At 48.6% G+C, this 25,871-nt stretch overlaps 1 protein-coding gene across 5 annotated transcripts; it reads right to left on the minus strand.

The window, feature by feature from the left end:
* Positions 1 to 1,787: 1,787 nt before the first annotated feature.
* On the minus strand, positions 1,788 to 16,786 carry GFOD2 (Gfo/Idh/MocA-like oxidoreductase domain containing 2). Of its 5 annotated transcripts, none has more exons than XM_065663176.1 (3): positions 16,664 to 16,750; positions 9,221 to 9,564; positions 1,788 to 4,087 (listed from the first exon to the last, which is right to left on the minus strand). In XM_065663176.1, the coding sequence occupies exons 2-3, from the start codon at positions 9,492 to 9,494 to the stop codon at positions 3,189 to 3,191; spliced, it is 1,173 nt and encodes a 390-aa protein (XP_065519248.1). In that variant the 5' UTR covers positions 9,495 to 9,564; positions 16,664 to 16,750; the 3' UTR covers positions 1,788 to 3,188. The 5 variants fall into 5 exon arrangements, with proteins under 5 accessions (XP_065519248.1, XP_065519247.1, XP_065519249.1 ...); XM_065663175.1 differs by having other exon boundaries at positions 16,608 to 16,744; XM_065663177.1 differs by lacking the exon at positions 9,221 to 9,564 and having other exon boundaries at positions 16,664 to 16,786.
* Positions 16,787 to 25,871: the final 9,085 nt, after the last annotated feature.

Raw genomic sequence — 25,871 nt, forward strand, 5'->3', positions numbered from 1 at the left:
CCATGAATGTGTCTTGCCTTATCCTTCCCCACAGGCTGGTTCCTAGAGGTGCTTTTATCCACAGATGACACACTGTTAGTAATCCTTGTGCCCAGTATTGATTCTGACCTGCAACAGCGAGGTGAGCTGCCCATTTTCCTTCGCTGCTATTCCATACTGTGGGTGTGAAAGCTGGAATCCCTAACTGAGTGCAAGTGATTCCTAGGGATCATTATCTGCTTGGTGAGTGGGGTTGACACATGGTGACCAAGAGTCATTTAAAGGGGTGGTATCGTTTCTACATATACATCCTGGCCTTAAAGTTTGAGCAGCTGGGAATATTCTTAAGATTTGGGGAACTGGGCTACTACAATTACAAATCTTGAAACAGTTCCAATTTGGTTTTATGTCCTTTAAGTGGTTCAGGGTGTAGAGAGGTTAGAATACGTTAGTGTTAGTTGTAAGGGATCCTCTGGCCTTTCTTCCTCTCCTTCCCAAGTGATGCACCATTTTGCTGTTTGGGCATATTCCCACACTCCTGCTCGTGGCACCTTCTGGACTGGGGGGATTTGACAATCCCATGGGATATTAGTACATTGATCTCCCACCGATCTATATATAATTTTTGTTGCTCATGGGACTTGGGGTTTATGTTACAGCTGTTAGTCTTGTCCTTCCCTGTGCCCCTTTGTTGGCAACTGGTCACTAGTAGTGTCCCCCAGGGCTAAGTACCAGGGACTAGTGTTGTTTAATATCTTCACTGATCATCTGGAGAGGCAACTGATCTGCTGGAGGATAGGAAGGCTCTGCAGAGGGATCTGGACAGGCTGGATCAATGGGCCAAGGCCCGTGGGATGAGGTTCAACAAGGCAAAGTGCCAGGCCCTGCACCTGAGCCACAACAGCCCCATGCAACGCTACAGGCTTGGGGAAGCGGCTGGAAAGCCCCTGAAGGTAAATGACCTGGGGGTGCTCACCAGCAGGTCAAAGGAGGTGATCCTGCCCTCTATCCTGCTCTCATGAGACCCCACTTGGAGCACTGTGCACAGTTTTGGTGTCCTCAGCATAAGAAAGACATGGAGCTGTTGGAAAGTCCAGAGGGGGCCACAAGAATAAGGGTACTGGAGCACCTCCTGTATGAAGACAGGCTGAGAAAGGTGGGGCTGTTTAGAAGAGAAGGCAGCGTGGAGACCTCAGAGCAGCCTTCAAGTATCTGAAGGGGGCCTACAAGGATGCTGGGGAGGAACTCATTAGGGGCTATAGTGATAGGACAAGTGGGAATGGGTTTAAACTTAAACGGGAAGTTCAGGTTAGATACAAAGTTCCTTACTGTGAAGGTGCTGAGGCCCGGGCACAGGTTGCCCAGAGAAACTGTGGCTGCCCCATCCCTGGCATTGTTCAAGGCCAGGTGGGACATGGCTTGCAACAACCCGGTCTAGTGGAAGGTGTCCCTGCCTGTGGCAGGTAAATGGTTCATCCCTGGCAGTGTTCAAGGACAAGTTGGACAGCACCTTGAGTAACATGATCTAGTGTGTGGTGTCCCTGCCCACAACAGGGGGTTAGGACTAGATGATCTTAAGATCCCTTCTAACCCAAACCACTGCTCAATTCTGTGGTACCACTGAGCTTTTTCCACACCCAAGCCACCCAGCTGGCAGCAAAACAGCACAGAAGTAGAGAAGAACTCAGCTGAGGAGTTCTGAGGAGCTGTGAGGAACTGATCCCCAGCTGTAAGTTTCTTGTTCACTTTTATTAGGATGGCTTTAGCTTGACCAAATCAAACCCAAGCACAGAGCTGCATACGGAATGTTTTCAACAAACACAACTTTTTATTTCTGTATAAACCAAGACACTTTTCAGGAAGGACCAGTTTATCAAACAGCAGTTTGCCTGTTAATATACTTAAATACACCAAGTTACAATTTAGTGGGAAATACATTAAAAAAAGCTTTCAAGTAGACAAAATAAATGTAGTAAAATTGGACTATCCTTCGCACATGTGTCCCTCAGAGAGAAACGTTTCTCCAATGGAATGAAATTCTACCCATCATCTGCCAACAAATCTCTCTACTGGACACAAGCTGCAGGAGCAAGTGAGGGTGGGCAGGGACAGAGGGTTAATATCCAGTGTTGGAGATTAAGAGCAGTCTGAATCACGACAGGCCAGTCCCCATTCCCTCAACTGTCAGGATGTGTATAGGGTAAGAGTAACCCAGCCAGCACCCAAAGAGAGCTGCAAGAGGTAGGAAATGCCTCCCTACTTCCCACCACCATGTCCCTGGAAGGTTAATGATACCCAACTTCATTTCCCACAGCACTGTGGAACTCCTGTGACCCTGAGAGGTGTTTATGAACAGTCACAGGAATGGGGACATAGCCCCACAGTCCCCAGTGCTGCTGGGCAGTGAAGAACCAACAGACACAGAGCTTATGGAACAAAGCTGCTGGATGTAGGTGACCTCTTGAGTAGAAGGAATAATGTCTAGAGATACGGGAGAACAGCACAGATCAGCACAGGCATATGTTCCTGCCAGGACACAGGCAACAGAGAATTCATAGCATCATTTAAATAAAATACCAGTCTAAATGAATTTGAAAGACATCTGCCATGTGCAGAAAGCCAGAAAGCTGATTGTGTTGCAAACTGGAATTCAATCTTCCTTCTACTTTTTGTCCTTTTGCTTTTTGTCCTATTTCTACCTTTTGTCTTTTTTGTTCAGAGACACGATCCATCACTAAATTCTTTTACCAGATTTTGCAAACTGAGGAGTAAAACTTACCCACTTTCCAAGAGAGAAGGAAAAGGCGTCTGAACAAAAGATACTTCCTGATCTTGCCCTGTGTGCTGTCATGTAAAAAACGTGAAAAAAGGCACTGTGTGCAGCAGGGGTTGTGTCCCATGTCCCATTCCTGAGCCACACAGTGGCAGAGCTCCCAGGCTTCACTTCAGCAAGTGCAAAGGGCAATTCAAGTTTTCCTACCAGTTGCCAAGACTAAAATTAAATGTTTGTAAAAACAGAAACATTTAAAACTCTTTAAACAATTTAAATCAGAACAGTTTCTCTCAGAGCATGACACATTTTATGTTTAAAAAACCAAGGGAGGTGGGTTATTAAATAAGAATCTACATATCTTAAAAACAGAGGTTCTTTACGTTACAGCCAGCAGTGTTGACTGTCCTAAACTGTCCTATCCCCCAAGGAAGAATGTTCATAAGTTATTTCTTTGAAGTGCCTCGCAGAGGTTTTGATTGGCATCTGGTTCCTCAGTCATCACCTCCACAGCCTCCCACTCCCCTGACCTGCTGGACTTCTTGATGGCCTCTACTACACTTTGCATGTACAGACCATCTTCAAAGGAGGCTGCCATGGAGACAGGTTTGTGATCCCATGTCCGACGGTCTTCCTGGTCCTCAAAAGACTGCCGCAGTGCTTGCACCATGTACACCATTCCTTTTAGGTAAAGCAGCGGGATGTCTTTAAACCCCTGATCCAGAAGGCCCTTGTTGACAGTCAGAGAGTCTGTAAACAGTAGTTCTTCCTGAAGAGCAGTGTTTTTCTGCCCATACAAGTCCGTCCCGCGAGCTACGAGGCGACCGGCAGACCCCACAACCATGACTTCATGGATGAATGATCCAGGCATGTTGAAGTTGAGAGTCACAGTGCAACAGATGCCATCGCTCATCAGCATCTGGAAGAAGCAGAAGTCATCGCTAGTAACGTGGCGGATACCACTTATGGCTGTGTTCTGCTTCACAAAAGTCTTGAGCAAACCATGGACCTTCTCTGCTCTCTTGCTGATGAGGTGAGTCAGAAGGTCAATAATATAGGTTCCCATTGTATGCAGGCCACCTCCTCCCATCAGCTCATCGCAGATCCAGTTGTACTTGTGGCTGAGCAGGCTTCCCCCATACACTCGCACATCGCATATCATCACAGTGCCCACATAGTGTTCCTCTATCAACTGCTTCATCTTCACAAAGGTGGGCAAGAAACGGAGAACATTGCCAACAATGCTCATCAGCTTAGGGTAGTACCTGGCAGCTGTGACCATTCTGAAGGCATCCACAGAGGTAGCAGCTTTCTCACAGATCACGTTCTTCCCTATTCCTGCAGCACAAATAAGGAAAAAAAAATAAAAATATAGAACACGTGAGAGGAATATGCTGAGATGCTCCAAAGGCTGCCAAGAAGTGGGGTTGGAGTCAAGCCTTCCTCCTGCAATTTCAGAGGTAAAGGTCTGGGAACTGAAATAAGAATGCCAAGAGCAGCAAGTCAGAGCTGCTTCCAGGATGCTCCAGTTGTAGAGCTGACAAACTCCCACACAGAGACTCCAACTAAAGATAGGGCTTTTACATCCTGAAAGACAAATGGCATCACACGGCATCCATCAAGGCACAATTTCCATGTGATAGCTGGAAAATTATCTGAACACCTGTACGGACAGAAGAAATAAAACTACATGTCCCCTGCAGGGAAGAGGTGAATGAAGGGGAGATTTGATTTTCACTTTGTATTTCACCATCATTATGAATTTAGTATTTCAAACAGATGAATAGAAATGGGGCATAGAACTTATTTAGTGGCCTGTGTACAGAGTACCAGAATTAGAAAGAATGCTTTGGAAGGTGGATTGTTTAAAAAGCATTGCTAAATGCAAAGCAACACGTATTGGTCTGCACATACAGCCTTCCTACTAATGCACTTTAGCTTGTGCTCAGCCTCAATCAACCTGAGCAGTCAGCAATTCATTTTTATTTAACTTTAAAGCAGAAATAAAGCAATACAAGAGCATTCCAGTGCAAGCTCCAACCAAATTCCTACATTCAACGGTCCTCCTCCCCCATCTTCACCCATAGCATGGCTTTAATCTTCCATAGTCTTCTGCTCTGAAAAACACATTACGTTTTTCAGGGTAACAACCAGGGTGCACCTACAAATCTCTGACACTGCCTCGTGCTGTCAGACCTGAAGGTCAGTCACACCATACTAGTTTCTACCCCAAGAACTGCAGGAATCACTGCACATGGTGGTTGGCACCTCTCCAAAAGCCTTGTCTTACCCAGGAGCAGACTGTGCTCCCTGCTCAGAACAGCTTTTAATGGTCTCCCTGATGAGCAGGAACCAGTACTAGTACTGACATGGGGCTCTGACAGGTGAGAGGAAGCCAAATCCCCCAGTGCAGCTCCTGGCTGCAGTGCCCAGCTCAGCCATGGGACAACTACAGCCAGAGGAAAATTAGAACCTGTATTTCTAATAAACACAAGCAAAATCTAGTCAGAGAGGAAGACTACAAATTTTAGTGGTCTCTTCCAAAGAAATCCCCTAAATTGACATGAGTCTAGAGAAGGGCAAGGTTGAACTCCCTGGGGACACTCTGGCTGCCCACTGGTAACCTCCTGTTTGAGGGACCATTTTCAACTCCCTCATCCCCAATCCTACTGCTGAGATGAAGCACAACACTGTTGGTCTCCTCTATGCCTCAGCCTGGGTGCAGACCAGCACTCCACGAGAAAGACTCTGAGACAACCTCCATCGAGGAGGTTCTTCATGGCCAAGGGGGGCCTGCCAAGTAGCCTGCATGGTTAGAGGTCCTGCTACCCTGTGTCTTGGTTGGATGTGCAGGTGAGTGGACACCATGGGGTAGCCATGCACAGAGGTGTCCCTGCAGCACAGTCAGGAGGGGATGAGCTATGTAAGAGGAATGGGATGGGCAGGGACAGTCACTGCTTCCCCTCTTCAGCTGTTGCTTTGCTTGGCTATCATAGCCACAGCTGTCCATCCAGCACTGTCGATAAACCCCTAAAGTCCCCAGACTCGCCTCTCTCAGCATAAGCTCTAATGTTGACTCCACCTACTAAAGCTATTTATTTATCCCATGCAAACATACCCATTGAACTGAAACCCCAGTTCTTTACTTCCCTGAATAACACCAGGTACCCAAGGCTGTCTTCCAACAGACAACTGGCTGCTGCTGAAGCACACCAGACCTTTGACTGTTGCTTTGTCTACCATAAGATGCCAGGAGCATCTGAGGAGTCTTCCCAGATAACTGGGCTGCTTCAGACGGACTTGCTTAGGGAGCCTCCCCATGGATGAACGCTCATTCCAAAACACACTCCTCCACCACAGTTCCTGTTTGCCTGCAGTTTGAAAGACCTCCATGCTACTTGTCACAGAAATGGGAAGCACAATATGCAAAGAGCACTCACAGCATGCTTGTTCATCTTATTTCAAGAACAGGAAATCTGGATTTGACCACTCAAAACAGTGATAGAGCCCTTTCGCACTCCTTCCTTTAGAATTAACACGTATGTGCTGTAATCTGTAGGGACTCCACAAAACCAGGGGGTCAAACAATCTGCTGCAAAGATATCATAAACAATACAGTCAACCACTATAAACCAAGAGGGATGAGAATTCTCTGCAGCCATTCCAGAAGCCACCCTTTGGTGGCTGGGCTCAGTACAGGCAGCAGCATTATCTTTAGTATTCTGAAGAAATTTTACCCTGAGGACTTCTCATGTTCTCCCTCACGCACAAGCATCCCATATTTTACACTCTACTCTAGCCAGAAACTCCACTCTGTACTCCCTTAATGCAAAGGTGGATGCATTTTAACTGTGGGACATGAACCACAACACAGACATTCTGTGAAATTAATTTAGTTCCTCTGAGATCAAAAGAAACAAATTTTAGGATAGCTTCTTGCTTTGCCTGTTGTGGAGATAAACCACAAGATTACACTGATTTGAATTTGAATTATCCTCTCAGCTTTGATTTGTTCTGTCTGGTTCATGAACTCAATTCAGTGGTACTACTTTGTGCCCATCATGCTAGAACTGTACCCAGGCTTGTTTATGGGTGTCTCTCAGTAAGAAACTTTATGTAAGCAAGTTGTATCACATGGAAAAATTTGGTCTTTCTCTCATCTCTGCCAGAAGTAAAAATGTAAGCACATTTTAAAACTGGCAAAGAAAAGAAGTATATGAATAATTAATAAAAGTGTAAGCATTTTAGAACAAACAACCCCCAAGAAAACAAAACACACAAGACCTGTACTTTGTCCAGCTCTGAGGCCTCCAACACAGGAGGGATGTGGAGCTGTTGGAGTGAGACCAGAGGAAGCCACAGAGATGCTGTGAGGGCTGGAGCACCTCTGCCTGGAGCCAGGCTGAGAGAGCTGGGCTGGGTTAGCCTGGAGAAGAGAAGGCTCCAGGGAAACCTTAGAGCGGCTCCAGTACCTAAAGGTGCTACAAGAAACCTGGAGAGGGCTTTGGACAAGGGCCTGTAGGGACAGGACAAGGGGAATGGCTTTAACCTGACAGGGGAGACTGAGATGAGCTCTTAGGCAGAAGTTCTTCCCTGTGAGGGTGCTGAGGCCCTGGCACAGGCTGCCCAGAGAAGCTGTGGCTGCTCCATCCCTGGCAGTGTTCAAGATCAGGTTGGACGGGGCTTGGGGCAACCTGCTCTAGTGGAAGGTGTCCCTGCCCATGGCAGGGGTTTGGAACTGGATGAGCTTTGAGGTCCTTTCCAACCCAAACCATTCTGTGATTCTATTTAGACATCACTGTATCAATCTGAACTTTTAAAGAAAATGTACTTGCCGTCTCTAGCCCTACCCTGATTTTGTGTTACTTCAGAACGTTCAATCACAGCAAGCCATCCAACACTGGCTTAAAATGTCACGACATATTTGGTAGCAGATCTATAAATACTATTGTGACGAACCTAGGAAGCTGACAGACAATGTCATCATCACGCTGGGTCTGAGACGCCTGCATCAGTTTGCAGATCAGAACGTTCTACAACATCCCTCCAGTTCCCTAACTTTTCCAGCTTCCCACTTATCTGTGCTGCAGTCAAGTACACATTATCACCTCTGTACTACTGCACCAGCTTTGCCTCCGTTTCCCCCTCTGGATAATGTCATCTTACAGGTTCCCAGCCATTGAAGAAAAAAATTTCAGTCCGTTTTCATTAATAATTCACTAGAGAAGATTCAATCTTCTCCTTTTAGCCCACTTGATCACCAAGAGCTGTGAGAACTAGTGAAATACTGATTACCTTACTAGTGCCTGAAAGAACTTCTAGCACATTTAAAGAGACAAATTCTAACTTACAGGTCAAATCAGAATACCTAAAACGTGAAGGACAGTACTCTAACAAGGTAAACAAACTAATCTAGCAATGTAAAACAGAAAAAGAGGAAAAAAACCTGCCTGAAATCCCTCTCTGCATATCTAAGTGCACTACAAATGTTTGTGCAGCAAGTTTTTTACTTCAAAAATTAACTGCTATAGAGCAAAGAAGTGAAGAACAACACACCACCCTGGATCACATGGTTTGAGATAATAGCCCTCCTAAAATTAACTCGTGTGGACCTCCTGTAAACACAGTAAAAATATCACACTTGTTATTTACAGGATTACACACAAACCCACACCCACACTGCACCAGGTGAGAGGACATTAACACTACAAAGTCCTATGCTGAAAAAATAAAGGAATGTCAGGATGCCCATGCAGTTGGCTCCCACTTCCCTGCCCAACCAGTCTGGGGTGTCTCCCAGACACCTTAACCCGCCCATCTTGCTGGATTGCTCCTGCTGTCCCCACCTTCTCCTCCCTCCTGCATCAGGTGGTGAAAGGATTCCTTCAGCAAATCTGCACCCAGGACCAAACCAGCCTGCCATTGGCATGATGTCCAAAAAGACCTCCAGGAGGTGGTCAGGGTCACAGCACACTGGCTGAACCCTCTGCCCCAGGCACAGCCTGGTTTCCTATTGCAGAACATGAGAAGGTTTGAAATTAATGAAGCAGCTTAAGTTGCCAGGGGGTGGTTTGGGTTTTTTGTTTGATTTTTTTCATTCGTTGGGTTTTTTTTTCAAATGGGCATAAAATCATTTTACACCCCCCTCCCCCATCAACATCATCTCTGAAACAGCTCATTTTTATTAAAACCTCCCCATTATAACCCATCATGAGTTTAGTCTGAGGAAGACATGAGATATTTTAGCCCAACTGGTTCAAGACTTGCAAACCTATAAAAATTTTAAACAGCATATTTACAAAAAACTTCTAGGTGACCTCTCTCACAGATGGAGCTACCAACTCCACACAAAACCTCCAGCACTGCATCTGCACGTTGGTGCAATGAGAACTGTGCTGAGCTAACAGCTGGAAATTTCAATCTGCCAAGGAACAAGGTATTTCTGGTCCAACTCCAAAGATAAAAAGGTACCTAGAGCCTTCACAGCAATTTGCCGAGTTAGTGGTGGAGGGATATTGATGCAAACCAAATCTACATCCTGGTGCAGCAATACATCATCAGTTTGACTCGTGTAGAAGGAGATGCGCATTTCCTCTGCCAGCTGCTTGGCTTCCTCTTCTGTCTTGCCCCAGAGAGCTTCAATGGAGAAGCCTTCTGCTCTCAGTAAGGGCACCAGTACCCGGGCAGTGCTGCCAGTTCCAAACACACCCACTCCAGGGAGCATTTTCATGCTGCAGTCATTCATGCAGCAGGGTCTACAAGCAAGCCTTCAGTAAAAAGTTCAGCCCCTCAGCTGTCTGTTCCATCCACGGTTCCTGAAACAGGAAAAGTTACAGGTCAATATCAACAAAAGGCATATTTTGGTATCAAACACGTCCACCATCAACACTACCTTCTGGCAGCATTCAAAATTCTCAAGAACCTAATGAATAAAAACCCAACCCAAAATCCCCCAAACTTGCAATCCAGACAGAAACAGTATTAGGGGACAAGTCTGATAATCCTATTGCAGAAGAAAGCATCTTGACAAAGTCCTGACCATTTCCTGTGCTTCAGAACTCAGGGCACATGTACAGAAACACACACAAGTACACCAGGACAACTAGAGATGGTGTGGGACAAACTGGGAGCAACAGAAAGCATCAAGAGGACAGACATCTAGTCTATTACACCAGTGGTAAAAGCAGCACTGCTGTAGCTGTGATGATGTCAGTATCTAAATGAGATAAAGTTTTGTGAGGTGAAGTAATATCTTTTAACAGACCAACTGAGACAGTTGGAGTGTGCTGGGCTGCATCCCCAGAGCATGAGCAGCAGGTCAAGGGTGGGGATTCTCCCCCTCTACTGCACTCTAGGGAGACACCACCCCCCACAACCCCCCCGCAGTCCTTCCTCCAGCTCCGGGGAAACAACACAAGAGGGACATTGACCTGCTTGAGCCAGTCTAGAGGAAGCCACGGAGATGCTGTGGGGGCTGGAGCAGCTCTGCCTGGGAGACAGGCTGAGAGAGCTGGGCTGGTTCAGCTTGGGGAACAGAAGACTCCTTAAGGGGAGACCTTAGAGCAGCTCCAGTGCCTGAAGGGGCTGCAAAAAACCTGGAGAGGGGCTTTGGACAAGGGCCTGTAGGGACAGGACAAGGGGGAATGGCTTCAACCTGACAGAGGGGAAACTGAGAGAAGCTCTTAGGCAGAAGTTCTTCCCTGTGAGGGTGCTGAGGCCCTGGCACAGGTTGCCCAGAGAAGCTGTGTCTGACCCATCCCTGGCAGTGTTCAAGGCCAGGTTGGACGGGGCTTGGAGCAACCTGCTCTAGTGGAAGGTGTCCCTGCCCCTGGCAGGGGCTGGAACTGAATCCTCCAACCCAAACACCATTCTGTGATACTATGAAATAACAGGCAAGCTTTTGGGCACATAAATTTTTTCTTCCAAACTAAATACACAAACTGAAAACAACTACTTGGAGCTTAACTATTTCATTGCAAACAGTTAAGCCCCTCCAGGGAACATCTAGGAAATGAGTCCTTGGGGAAAGCCTGGATTCACTGAGCTTGTTTAGCCTGGGGAAGTGAATGCTCCAAGAAAAACTCTAATGTCAGTTTGTTTAAATACAGAGAAAACATTTTTAGAAAGAAAAAGGGCACTCCTCTGCAACAATGTGGTCAGTGAAAAGTTTTACTTAACTCAGGACAGTTATAAATACCTCCTTCTGCCCATGCCACCTAAGCACCAGGAGTGCAGCGGTTTGCACACAATTCTTATACTCATTCCCTCCACACAAACATTTGGTGAAGTCACAATTCTTTTGTCGTTTTAAGTATTTCCTGGTAAATTAATCCCTTCAGACCCCAACTTGCCAGTAGTCTCAGAACTGCTTCTGGCCACAACTGGCTGAATTGCCTTTAGCACTCGCTTTAGCGCTGACTTCAGGGAGAGATGTCAGAAGTCTTCTTGATCCATGACACCACAGCAACCTACGATCTGGCTTTTGTTCTGTGCCTTTCTGAATTCTTACCTACTACACCCACTCTGACCTTTTCTGAATGATTTGGAGATTGTTTTAGAAAGAAAATGTTTTCTTACTGTTATGAACATGACACATTCAGGTATTTTTAGATGTTTATAACAAAAAAGCTAAGTCCATGTTTAAAAGGAGAAGTGGTACTAACACCAGATCAACACCTTTAGAAAAAAAAAAAAAAACAAGCAACAAGAGTCACGATCTGTTTCAGAAAGGGATGGTTACTCATCTCCCTATCCTAAAATACTCACCCTAAGTTACACTGTGTGAAAGCAAACCCTGACATAGCGCCAAGAAGTACCAGCCTGCAAGTCCCACTACTAACAGTGCCAATGCTCCATGTGCAATCAGAATTTTATTAGCCTGGGGGTGCCTACACTGACCAGCACAACAGAACTGCAACCCTGACTGAACTTTGGGAAGTTTTGTAGTGTAGTCAACTAAACCAGAACACAAACAGCAACATGTGTGAATATTTATTTTGCAAAACACACATAAATGTTAGGAGATGCTATAAAACACCTTATAAAATATTTACTAATTTAAATATTTACTGAACAAATTCAGCAGGGCATTTTCCCTTATTCTGTGTAATGTTAGGTTTGTAGTGATCCCATCATTGTCTTTATAAAAATTTAAAAGTTCATTTGAATTAACTCCTTTTTATCCAGCATCTAGCAGAACACTCAAAGATGTCTTAAAAGGATCTTGAAAATATTTACTATTCTACGTTAGAGTGCAATTTACTGCCAGGAAGGATAGCCTGTATTTGAGCTTGTTTTCTATAAATGTTGCAAGCAAAAATAAAACTGTCTGAGCAGTCAGTATAGCTGCTCAAGTCCCCACACAGCTGTGTGTGGCAGTTTACAGGCTGGAAGAAAAAAAGAGCTTTCAGTGAAAAGAGCATTATCATCTTAGGCACAAGAACAATGAGGTGGTTGGTGACAGCCAGCATGGTTTCACTAAGGGCAAATTCTGCTTGATGAGCTTGGTGGCCTTCTGAGATGGGGCTACGGAACTGATGGAAAGGGCAGAGCAGCTGACATCATCTGCCTGGACTTGTGCAAAGCACATGGCACTGTCCCACACAACATCCTTGTCTCTAAACTGGAGAGACATCAATTTGATGGATGGACCACTTGGTGGAAAAAGAACTGGCTGGATGGCCGCACACAAAGAGTTGTGGTGAATGACTCAATGTCCAGCTGGAAACCAGTAACGAGTGGTGTCCCTCAGGGATCGGTGTTGGGACCGGTCTTATTCAACATCTTTGTCAGCAACACGGACACTGGGATTGAGTGTGCTCTCAGCAAGTTTGCCGATGACACCAAGCTGTGTGGTTCGGTTGATCCCCTGGAGGGAAGGGATGCCATCCAGAGGGACCTTGACACGCTTGTGAGGTGGGCTGATGCCCGCCGTATGAAGTTTAACCATGCCAAGTGCAAGGTCCTGCAACTGGGTTGGAGCAATCCCAGGCACAGCTACAGGTTGGGAGGAGAAGAGATTCAGAGCAGCCCTGCGGAGAAGGACTTGGCAGTGTTGGTAGATGAGAAAATGAACATGAGCTGGCTTCAGTGTGCGCTCACAGCCCAGAAAGCCAACTGCACCCTGGGCTGCATCAAAAGGAGCATGACCAGCAGGTCGAAAGAGGTGATCCTGCCCCTCTACTCTGCTCTCGCGAGACCTCCCTTGGAGCATTGTGTGCAGTTCTGGTGTCCTCAACATAAAAAGGACATGGAGGTGTTGGAACAAGTCCAGAGGAGGGCCATGAGGATGATCAGGGGCTGGAGCACCTCCTGTGTGAAGACAGGCTGAGAAAGTTGGGGCTGTTCAGCCTAGAGAAGAGAAGGCTGCGTGGGGACCTCATAGCAGCCTTCGAGTACCTGAAGGGGGGCTATAGGGATGCTGGGGATGGACTCTTCATTAGGGACTGTAGTGATAGGACAAGGAGTAACGGGTTAAAACTTAAACAGGGGAACTTTGATTGGATATAAGGAAGAAGTTCTTTACTGTGAGGGTAGTGAGGCACTGGAATAGGTTGCCCCAGGAAGTTGTGAATGCTCCATCCCTGGCGGTGTGCGAGGCCAGGTTGGATGAAGCCTTGCGTGGGATGGTTTAGTGTGAGGTGTCCCTGCCCGTGGGAGGGGGTTGGAACTAGATGATCTTTCCAACCCTAACTATTCTATATGATTCTATGATTTTTGAAAACATTTGGGCTAAGCAAGGCAGAAGGGACAAGGTGAGCAAGTGCCTGCTGGCATGGTTGCACAGACATGGAGTCACAGAACCTCAAACTGGTTTGGGTTCGAAGGGACCTTAAAGCTCATCCAGTTCCAACCCCTGCCACAGGCAGGGACACCTTCCTCTAGAGCAGGTTGCTCCAAGCCCCATCCAACCTGGTCTTGAGCACTGCCAGGGATGGGGCAGCCACAGCTCCTCTGGGCAACCTGTGCCAGGGCCTCAGCACCCTCATGCTCAACAATGTCAAAATTACAAAACACAACAAAAGCTTAGAAAAAGTGTAATTCTTTTAAAACACTATTAAGAGCACATTGTAGCAACAGGAGACTGCTGCTGCTCAGATCAGCTGATTTCTGTAATGCTCTCCCAGCATCAGTTTTACATTTTTCTGTTTCCCATCCAAGCGCCTTTTCAAATTCTCAGTCAAGTGGAATTCATTTTAAACTCACTTATTCCCAAAACATAACAGGCTGCTGCATCAGTATCACAAGCAGCTATTGGCACAAACCCACAAGCGCTAGCAATTTACTACCATGGAGACCAACTCCTGATGATACCAGATCTTAAGGACACCAGCTCACCACTAGTACCACAACAAATCAAGAACTGGCCAAGCCAGCCTCAGCAGTGACTTCCATCAAGGCTATCGGGCTCCTGAGGGAGGAAGTTGTGGCTTGCACAGTCACAGGCTTGAGACCCCCCCCAAATGCTTCAGCCAGCATGCTCCCTGCCCTCATATGAGAGCCACCCATAGCCTCTTAATCCCTCTCCAGTCCCTCACCAACTGGGAAGTCCTGGTTTGTCAGGAATGGATGTAGACACTGAAGGGCAGCAAACCCACAGTCCTCGCATAGGGCAAGTCACAGAGCGTATGTGGCGCCGGCAGAAACAGAGTAACTGCTGAATGAACTGTAACTGGAGGTTCAATGAGAGCCTTTGAAAAGGAGCTACATATTGGTACCCCCCCCCCACACACACACCCTGCAGACATACTCAAGTGCTAGTAGATGAGATATTCCAGCCCAGGCCACCCTAAAGAAGCAATCTAAAACCCCACTGTATCAGAACTTGGCCACAACTGAGAAGAGGCAGCTGTAATACAAAGTCTACAAAGAACCAAAAGATCAGCACTGTCCCACTGCAGAAGTCCCCAGAGCACAGTTCTCTGGAGGGCTACATGCATTTCTGATACTTCTTTTCTAAGGGGAGATAGAAAAGTAGAAGTGGAAACGATTCAGACAAGGGTGATCAACAGCGTACTACATCTTCTCTGTAAGGAAGACCTAAGTGAGCAAAGATTCCTCGCTTTGGAAAAGCCACCAAATTAGTTATGTAAATCATGAAAAGCCTTTTATAAGCCAATCTTTCAGAAATTAAAATTCTTGTGCATTGATATCTCTGGGGATGGAACACTGGAATTAACACACTTGTGAGGACGCTCCCACAGAAACACCAAAAGACAGCGCTTTTATATGAAGTGAAAGCCATAATCAAACAGGAATCTTCCGCATCAGGAGATAAAAATCAATCTCCTTTTTAGAGAGACGAAATAATCATCATCTGCAACTCCACTCTGAACCTAAATGTTCAAACAGAAGCACTTAAAGCTCTTTAACCTTTTATGCGGACACAGATTGTTTCCATTCTGGCTGAATTGCACGGTGAATTTAAAGTTCCATCCTACAGTCACATAAAAGAGCTGTTTGACTCATATATATTCTTACACATAGCAGCAAGCATTTTTATGAGCCAATGCAACAAAAAACCGGATGATTCTTACAGGATCCAATTCAATTCTAAGTTGAAGCAGTCAGGGAATTCAGACAGCAGAAGTCTCAAGGGCTAGAGTGCCTCGAAACCATTGTGGACCATGAGAGATGGCCAAAGAATAACAGCCTGTGTCCAGAAAGACGTTGGTCAGGGTACCGCTGGCTCTGCAGAAGGAGAAACAATTCATGCTTCTCCAATTCACCCTAAAAAGTTCCACTTTGGCTCCAAGGAAGGTGAGTCAAGTGGAAGAGGAGCACACCAACAATAGGGGCACTGTTTTCATCTAGTTTGTCACTACTGTTCAGTTTGCAAAGAAAGCAAAGACAAGTAACAAGGGCTGTACAAGTAATAAGGCTGTTACTGGTGACATCCACATGGACTTTAAGGCTGCATGAGAACCTTTGACAAAATCTATGCAGGAACCACTCAGACTTCACTCTGCAGCAGCGGTTGTATACCTGTAATGTTAATGCACTGCACAGACCTCTGCAAAAACGGATGCTGCCTCAGTTCTGCAAGGACCCCAGCAGAGGTGTCACCAATGCTGGCAGAGTCTGCAGGCATCACCCTGGAAGCCAGTAAGGTCCCTGCAGGAATCCAGCTGGGGAACCTCGTTACACTGCCCCAAGAAGCTGGAGGTCACCCCCATAACATGGGGTCATTATTTTCCTGTGACACTATCCATCCAGCCTCCTGGCATACAGACACCTGAAACTCCATGTGGAACAGTTCACAAACTGATGTCAGAAAGATGCTTTTTTTACTAAACGTGTTTTAATTCACTGCAGGCAGGTTGTATGATAACCCACGAGTCCAAAGCCTGGGGCCACGCTCATCACACCTCAGGACAGGGACAGCACAGCACTCATCCTTCCTGCTCCAGATGTACAACAGCAAAGCCCCGTTATTGTCACGCCGCTTCCCGCAAGAAACGCCCGAGGTCAAAGGCGGCGGCGAGGGCAGTGCCAGAGGCAGCAGGGCGGGCAACTCGTGGAAACCGAAGCAGTCCTCACGCTACCACCGTGCTGCGGCGCTCGGGGCACGGCCACGGCAGCCCCAGGGGTGCTTGTGGCAGGGCCCACTGCACTCGCTGCCGACCGGGGCTGAGGTGCTTGGGCGGATCCTTATGCGGCGAGTCCCTTATGGGGCTGGACCGGGCAGGCTCTCACCTCACCGGGCTGGACCCGGCAGGCCTCCACTTCACCTCGGGAATCCCTCCCTTCACCCAGGGCACCGGCACGCACGGAGGAAGTCCCGCCGAGCTCCTCCTCGGCCGCGCCCGACCCTCGGCCCCCTCACGGCCAAGCAGCCCCCTCGGCTGCCCTCCCTCACCTGCGAGCGCCCGGCATTGGAGGCTGCCGGCACCGCCCGGTCTGGCCTCGGCTCACCTCGGCCCCGCGCATCCTCCCGCCGTGCGCGCTCCCGCGGCGGCAGCCCCTCGCTCCGGGCCCGCGCAGGCACCATGACCCCGCCCCTTCGCCGGGCAGCACGCCGAAAATGGCGGCGCCCACGAAGGCTTCGCCTGCCTCGTGTAGAGCTGCCTATCAGTGGGGCCTACAGGGGCAGGGGGCGGGCCTTTAGCCGACGGACAGCATCAAGAACCAATAGAATACCGGTGTGGCCTTCGTCATCTCGAGGAGCTCCCCTCGAGCAGCCCCTAGGAGGGGTGCACGCCCACTCTCCGCACTGCGCCGGTGGCTCCTAGGAGACTGGCGCAGCCCCCGGGAGGAAGAGCTTGTGTCAGGGCAGTAGGCGGGTGCTTCTCAGCGCCTCTGTCAGCTCCCTGGTTCACTGCAGAGGGGAGGAGAGCAGCGGCTTTGGGCAAGGGCCTGTAGGGACAGGACAAGGGGAATGGCTTTAACCTGGCAGAGGGGAGATTGAGATGAGCTCTTAGGCAGAAGTTCTTCCCTGTGAGGGTGCTGAGGCCCTGGCGCAGGCTGCCCAGAGAAGCTGTGGCTGCCCCATCCCTGGCAGTGTTCAAGTGCTGGCTCCACAGCAATGTTCCATAATGTTCTCGGCAAAGGAGAAAGGAGAGCAGGAAATTACAGTGCTGTTAATAACACAGGATGACCCTTATTGGCAGGCAGGTGCAGCATGCATTGTGCAGTATGTCACAGAATCCCAGCCTGGTTTGAGTTGGAAGGCACCTTAAAGCTCATCCAGTTCCAACCCCCTGCCATGGGCAGGGACACCTTCCACTAGACCAGGTTGCTCCAAGCCCCGTCCAGCCTGGCCCTGGCCTGTGATAGGGATGGGGCAGCCACAGCTAGAAGCAGATGCTTCTAAGTCTGACCACTGCAAAGGGGGTCAGCTTCACGTGGAGGAAGTGGATACTCCTTAGCGCAAACCCAGCCCTCCATATGTGAGGTGTTTTTTGGCAAGACTTGCTTGCCAGCTTTCAGCCACAATCGATGTGTCAGTAGGGTTAGATCTCATTTTGGAGTGTCTGCTCCTGACAGGCTCGAGCAGCACTGCTGGGCCCGTGCTCCTTTAATAATAATTGAATACCACCTGAAACAACGGAGAAAAGCAGAACAAACGTGTTGTGGAGATGAAAAAGGGTTCCATTCAACTCATCTTCACCAGCATGGACAAAGAACATACAAGAATGTATATATGCAGGATGGAGAACATGAGGAACATGCCCAAGAAGAGATATTCCAAATGGAACAAAAGTGGTAAGAGACATAAGCCCACCAACATCCATGGGAGTGGAGAGAAAGGGATTACTTAGGAAGGGGTGGAGGACTGCTGAGGAGCCGAGAGGTTCAAAAGCGATTTTGAAGTACTGCAGAGTGAGCATTACAGGATGAGATGAAGCCAGAGAGACTGGAGAGGTCTGTTACATTTTCTTTGGCTCTCTAGGGCTGATCATTTCCCCACAGCTAGCCCACTAGTCCACCTCATGCTCCATGAGCTGGTGGAGTCTGAGGCCTTGGTGGCCCATCCTGCTCAGGTGCCAAAATACCCTTCTGCCTAGATTGCAGAAGGAGGAGGAGGTGTCTTCCCCCAATCCTCCCATTTTCAATCCTTTTTGAGATAGAGAAATGCTTGTACGCTGTGCAGAGTTGGGTAGCACTAATGAATGAGTAGCATTTCGAAGTTCACTGTTGAGGAACGTTTAGCAGCTGTATTTGAATAAGAGCATCATCTGCTGGTGGAAAGAACAGTTACTTCATAGTGTCTTTCATGACTTTAACATGTCAGTGGGATATGACCCGTGCAAGGTCATAAATATGATTTATATTTCACTTCTCACTTACACTTTTGTTTCCTCTAGGGACTGTCAGCCAGCCAGAAGAGTTAGTCATCACCACGGAGTGCAGGTTCAAGATTGGAGTGGGTAATCTCATGGTACATGTGAATTGGTACAAACCTGCAGGCTTGGAGGGGTGGAATCAAACCAACACCACTTTGGGAGGCAGCTGTACCCATCTCACCAGCCCTGGTGTGCATACCACCAGCATGGTGATCTGTGGGTGTAGGGTCTTCATCACAAGAGTAAACTTGACAGACACTGGAAGTACCACAAAAGGGACAGTGAGTGGCACTGCTCCTGTTTTCATCGGGTGATGAGCAGGCAGAGGAGGGTGCTACGATAAGCACCATTTCCCTCAAAAGCAACCCAGACACTGGAGGAGCTGGCCCAGTGCAGCCCTTCTAGCAGATGCATCCGCCAGGGAGCTGTGTGGCCATCGTGTACTTGGACCTTACATGTTCTCCATCCGTGTCACATCCAGGTGAATGCTGAGCTGCTGGAACCGTGCTGGCAGGAGCAGGACAGTCGGGGATGTGTGTCCAGCATCCTTCCCCAGAGCAGAGCGGGGAGCAGAGTATCCTCTGCCTCCAGGTAGTCTCTCACTTGTGTTTCTGTCTTCTAGGCTGTAGCCCTCAGGCACCTCAGACCAGTGTCACCGAGAAAAAGAACTGGACAGGTGAGTCCTCACAGCCACATGGCTGTAAGCTGGGGGACAGGAGAGGTCCTAAGGGAGAAAGAGGAGCAGCAAAGGAGGGAAACACATCCTGATGTTTTCCTATGAGTGGGTGGGAGCTGCTGGCAAACTGGGATAGCCACTAGTGAATCAGAGGCAGTGATGCTGGGAAGGGGCTCTGATGCTCTGATCACCTCCCTGGCTAAGTTTGGATGAGTTCAGAAGAGTTTTTGGAGACCATTCTCCAACGATCAGTCAGTACCCTGGGGCTGACAGAGTTGCAAGTGGTTTGGAGTCTGGAAGCCCAAGTTTGGAAAAGAGCTGCACTCTCGAAAGAGGCAATGGTAGCATGCAGAGGGCAGCATCCCTGTGTGGTGGGGTGGGGGCTCACAGTGCCTCTGTGATGGTTGTGTGTGCAGCACTCAGCTCCCTTCTGTGAATCATCTTTGTTTTGTGGTCAGATGCGTCTTTACATGCTTATAGTTGGCCTGCTGCTGTGGTGGTGCAGAAGGAATAGGAAAGGAAAGGCAGAGGCCACAGGGAGCCTCTGTCACCTGTGGGAGCCAGCTGGCACCTTCTCCTCACCTTCTGTCCTGGACAACCAGCTTGAGAGATGTCCATCTTTGATATCCTACTGCTCTTGCTTACTTAGTGTTCCCTACACGAGCCTGTCCTCCTGGAGGAGTTGTCCTGGCCTGGAGAGAAGGTTCACCCCCTTCTCTCTGGCCAGATGCTTGTGAGAGCCTGGTTGTGGCACAAGCCATGGTGCAAATGAAATTGGTCTTGCACATCACCCCATCACATTTACAGAAGTGTCCATCTTGGAGCTCTCCTCCAGCCCCTCCAATGCCTTTAAATCCTTGCTAACCCCTCCTGCCCCTTGGTCATCCCCAGAGCCAGCCAGCTGCAGAGCCCCGTCCTCCCCTGCAACAACAGCAGGACCAGTGCAGGTGTTTTCTTCATTTCAAATAGCGATCATTAGCATTATTTTAACTACTGTTTATGTTTCCTTCTTCAGGAAAGCTCACAAGCAGACAAGTGGTGGAGGGGAATCAGCTCAGCACAGTAAGCCAGGGAGGGCTTTGCATGTATCATTTCCTTCTCTGTGTAAAAAATCCAAACCACTGGCTGTTGAATACCTATTTAAAGGATTTCAGAGGAAAATCAGTTTTGGTTTCTGAAAGCATGGTCCTAGACACTTTTTAATTCCTGTTAAATGGGGGCTTACAAGCTTCTGAATAGATGGCACCTCTGAGCAAGCTGAATAATGTTTGGGCAGTGCAAATAGTTGTGCTAGTGAAAAAATATTAGCAGGGGAGATGCAGAAGGGAAGGTCAGGGCTCTGCTCAGTGCTCTGTCCCCTACAGGCAGCCCTGGTGACAGCCGTGATGACCAGACCTGCAGCAACCTGAAGTTTGAAAAGAAGGGGACAAAACCTTCCTCTTCTGACATCAACATCATTTACATGGAGGTCAAACTATCAGTAAAAACAGAGTGGTGGGGATGTCAGCACTGCCAGTGCAGGGCTGGATGTGTCCCACAAGGAAGCTGGTATTTGAGGGAGCAACTCGTGACAAAGGGTGGGGTGTGAGGGTCAAAGTGTTGAACTGAAGAGGCTCAAAGAGGCATCAAAGTTGTGCCCCAGGAATGCAGAGCAGAAGCAGGCTCCACTAAACCACAGGACATCCCCACCAGCCTCCTTCTGGGTACCTGCAACCCTGGAGGAGGAGATCTCTAGGAGTGCCCCAGCTTTGAAAGGGAAGGCTTAAGTTAAATGGGCTGAAGGAGCTGAAGGAGGAACTGGGGCTGGAAGATGTGCCACATCTCTTGGCTACAGCAAGGAAACAAGATGAACGATCTCCATAACATTTCACAGCCCATCGCTCCCTGGGGGCTGTTTCCAACCTATGTGGCTGGAGTTCCATGGGATTTGGCTTAGAGCAGACACCACTCAGCCGTGGATCTCATCCCATCCTTGTGGCATGCGGACCCATTGGTTGCTCTTGGGTGGGACATGAGGGCAGCCATACTGCACCCTCCTGACATGGTGACAGCAATGCATCAGCAGTGGGGCTGCTGGCCATCTTCTGGTCAACAACCAGCTGAACATGAGCAGCTTGTGCCCAGGCAATCAAGAAGGCCAACAGCATCCTGGCATGTATCAGCACCAGTGTGACCAGCAGGGCCAGGGCAGTGACGATCCCCCTGTACTGGGCACTGGTGAGGCTCCACCTCAAATCCTGTGTTCAGTTCTGGGCCCTTCACTACAAGAGAGACATTGAGGTGCTGGAGCGGGTCCAGAGAAGGGCAATGGAGCTGGTGAAGGTCCTGGAGCACAAGTGTGATGGGGAACAGCTGAGGAAACTGGGGGGCGTTTAGTCTGGAGAAGAGAAAGCTCAGGGGGGCCTTATTGCTCTCTGCAACTGCCTGACAGGAGGATGGAGCCAGGAGGTGGCTGTTCTCTGCTCCTAAGGAACAAGGGATAGGACAAGAGGAAACAGCCTCAAGCTGCACCAGGGCAAGTTTAGACTGGAGATTAGAGACAATTCCCCAAAAATTTCTTCACCCAAAAGGGTGGTCAGGTATTGGAACAGGCTGCCCAGGGCAGTGGTGGAGTCATCATTCCAGAGCACTTAAGTTACATGGTTTAGTGGCAGACTTGGCAGTACTGGGTTAATGATTGGACTTGGTGATACTACAAGTCTTTTCCAACGTGGTCGATTCTGTGATTCTATCTAGCCAGGCTGGGGGCCCTTGGGCTGAACTAGCACAGCCCTTCTCATGTTCCTACAGCATGAAACAATCAATGTTGTTAGTTTAACAAGAAAAGGTTTTTAAAAAGCCAACTTCAACTGAAAGGGACTGCTTGTGACTCCAAGAATAGCTGAGACTTCTCAGACACCTGGGATTTCTATTAAAAGCTTTGGTAGCTGGTTATCCTTTGCAGAGGCAAGATGGGAAGCTTCTGAGAAGGAAAATACAGCTGCAGAGAAGTTCTTCAGCACCCCCCCTAGTCAAAAAAAGAAAGAAAAACCACAAAGGACATGAGCAGAATGACAAGATCACTAAATTTCAGAGGCAGAATCAGGAAGCTAGGGTACAAAGTGAGATAAGACTACCAAGGGCTGCAAAAGGCTCTGTGTTTGCTCAACTGCCTTAATAATAAGAGGTAGGAGAAGGGAAAGTTCGGCCCATTGCTTCACCAGGAGTCATTAACTGATGAGGTAGAGAAAACTGGGATGTTCATAATGCTGCATTTGCATCCTCTCTTATGCCAAATGTTAGTGAGGATCAGATCTGGGATAGTGTTTTTAACAAAGAACTAGGGAAGAAGCCATGAAAGTGAAGAAACGCAGCCAGGGCTGCTTAAGGAACTAGCTGAGATAACCTCTTGTGAGCTCAGGGACTCTGCAAGTGCAGGCAGGAAGGGTGGGAACAGCAGCTTTGTCCGTCAACTATTTTTAAACAGGTGAAGTGCTCGGTCAGAGCTGAGCCTCCAAAGTTCAGTTCTCAGAAAGATGCTATCACAAGCAGTTGAGCAAGTGTGAGGAGATAAGGCCATAACGAACACAGTGCCCTCCTTGCCCCAGATGTGTATGACTCTCCAGAGGACAGAGGTCCCTGCTGTCCCCATGTGCACTCCAGGCAGGTGTGCAAGATGTCCATGATGGGTTTCCATGCCAGGAGCATGGAGCGTGTCCTCACTGCCCCACAAGCTTTCCTCACCGCATGGAGGAAGCCTGATTCAAGAAGAGAAACAAAAGTAAAGTGCTGCTTCTCCCAGCATGGTAGGCTTTTTAGGACAGAATCATAGCAACAGGCACCTGGGGAGGCGGTGGAGGAGCCATCCAGCCTGGAGGAGAGCGGTACCAGGGAGTGCAGCCAGTGAGGTCTCTGTAGCTCCCCAGGAGTTGCTGCCTGATGTGATCCCCAAGCTTCACACCCACCATGATGGTGCTTTTGCGTGCTGGTGAACAAGTCCTTAGTGCCACAGTCACTGCCAGCCTGGTTCGTACATGGTCCTCAGCTGAACCTCCCAGTTTAGGGACAGGACAAGGAGGAATGGCTTTAACCTGACAGAGGGGAGATTGAAATGAGATCTTACGCAGAAGTTCTTCCCTGTGAGGGTGCTGAGGCCCTGGCACAGGCTGCCCAGAGAAGCTGTGGCTGCCCCATCCCTGGCAGTGTTCAAGGCCAGGTTGGATGGGGCTTGGAGCAACCTGCTCTAGTGGAAGTGTCTGTGCCTATGGCAGGGGGTTGGAATTGGATGAGCTATAAGGTCCCTTCCAACCCAAACCAGTCTGGGGTTCTCTGAATGGTTCAAAGCTGCACCAGGAGAGATTTATACTGGACATTAAGGCAGCATTTCTTTACCAAGAGGGCAGTCAAACCCTGCACAGGCTTCCTGGAAAGGTGGTTGGAGCCCAGGCCTGTTAGTGTTGAAGAGGCATTTGGACCATGCCCTTAGTAACATGCTTTAACTTTAAGCCCTGAAGTGGTCAGGCAGGTGGATCAGATGATCATTGTAGGTCGCTTCCAACTGAAGTACTCCGTTCTAAACTAGGCACAGCCTCTGCTTGCTCACCTCCTAGGGACAAGTGCCACCTTCCTGGGTGCGGGGTGGATGGCCAGACATAAGGACTAGGAGTGGAAGGAGGAGGGAGGGCTGGCAGGGTTGTGGAGGCTGTAGCAGATGAGAGAATGGGCTAAAAGTATTCACCTGGGGCAAACTCTGCTTGACAAACTCAATTGCCCTCTATGATGAAGTCACCTGCTCAGCTGATGTGGGGCGAGCAGTGGACATTGTCCACCTGGACTTCTCCTAGCGTTTCTAAGCAGTTTCACACATCCTCCTGCCCAGCTGGGAGTAGTGCTGGGGAAAGGGACTTGGAGGTTCTGAGGCGCACAAGCTCCATAGGAATGAAGAGTGAGTGGCTGCGGTAGAGAAGGGCTATAGGGTGCTGGGGAACATCAACAGGGGCATCACCAGCAGAGATAAAGATGTCATTGTCCCACTCTGCTCAGCATTTTTCAGGCCACACATGGAATGCTGTGCTCAGTTCCAGTCCCCACTATATAAAAAAGGTGTGGGCAGGCTGGAGAGCATCCAGAGAAGAGCCACAAAGACAATCCAAGGACTGGGCAGTGTGTGAGGAAAGGCTGGGAGAGCTGGGTTGGTTCAGCCTGGAGAAAAGAATGCTCAGGGGAGACCTTATCCCCCTGTGCCAATATTTAAAAGGTGGCCACAGAGATGGAAACCCCCTTTTTACAGGGAGTCCCATGGAAAAGACAAGGGGTGATGGGCACAAGTTACTCCTGGGGTGATTCCAACTGGACACAAGAGGAAAATGTTTCACAATGAGAACAACCAGCCACTGGAATAACCTGCCTAGAGAGGAGGTGGATTCCCCAACACTGGACACTGTTGATTTGGCTGGACAGGGTGTGGGGACAAAGTCTAGGTTATGCTTTGCCTAGAAAGGTTGGACCAAATGATCCCTGAGGTCCCTTCCAACCTGGTATTTCATGATCCTATGAGATACTCCTCAAAACCAGCCTGATAGAAGCATATTCCCCCCAGCTGATGCTCCACCAACCAACACTCACCTTTTGAAAGCCTCTTGCACAGCAAGAGCAAGTAACACTGTTTAAAGAAAGCAAGATTATACAGCCTTAACCTTCATCAACTGAACTTGGCAGTATCTGAAAGTGTTTCCAGCTTACTTAAATTCCAGCAGGGTGAATCACTGTATAACAAAAGTTTCTGCTGCTGCCTCCTCCCTCTTATTTACTCCTGAAAGTGGAGTTCAGGTTAAGGGCTGCCTTTATCAGGGACTTCTCCCATGGAGACTTGCAGAGATCCAATCTTCTGCTGACAGGGAGGCTGAAAAAAGGCAATAAGCTCACAAAGGTCATAGGTGCACAGAAGCTTTTACCGATTTCTTTAGATCACAAGGTAGGTGCACTAACAGGTTTGTTGCACAGGTTTATCACAAAATTCGTGTCTCCTTGGCAGTTGTTCTCACTGATGACAAAGGCAGGAGGGTAAGGAAGGGTCTGTTGCCTCCAGTCCCGTGTATTCCCCCCAGCTCCCAGGTAAGTACTACACAGCTCACACTGCAGCACCTGCCCCCAGAGCCACACTGGGCTCTTTGCACACCTCAAGGGCTTCCTCCCTTCTCTCCCTGCAAGCATCCTCCTTACTCAATGAGGAGAAAGCCTCTTTCTGAAACCCTGACCAAGTAAGAAAGTTAACCTGGGCAGCTTCATTCTGTTCTTCCCAGTGGGCATCATGTATTGGAGTCATGTTTTGAGTGGAACAGTGTCCTGGGTTCAGCAGTAGCAGTCATTTTTTTTTTCTCCTTCTTAGTAGCTGGTATAGTTCTGTGGTTTTTAACCTTCAGCCTGGTAACAGCGCTGATAACACCGATGTTTTTAGTTACAGCTCAAATGTTTTAGTCTGACAAGGACTTTGTGAGCCTCATGCCCTGCCAGGGAGGAGGGGAAGCCGGTAGGAAGCAGAGACAGGACACCTGACCCAAACTGACCAAAGAAGTGTTTCATACCACAGCACGTCATGCCTGGGATGTAACTGGGAGTTACCCAGGAAGGGCTGGTTTACTGCTCAGTCGGGCTGGGTTTCGATGGGTGGTATTGTATTCTC

This window comes from Lathamus discolor, chromosome Z (genome assembly GCF_037157495.1).
Source record: "Lathamus discolor isolate bLatDis1 chromosome Z, bLatDis1.hap1, whole genome shotgun sequence".
Classification (NCBI taxonomy): Eukaryota; Metazoa; Chordata; class Aves; order Psittaciformes; family Psittacidae; genus Lathamus; species Lathamus discolor.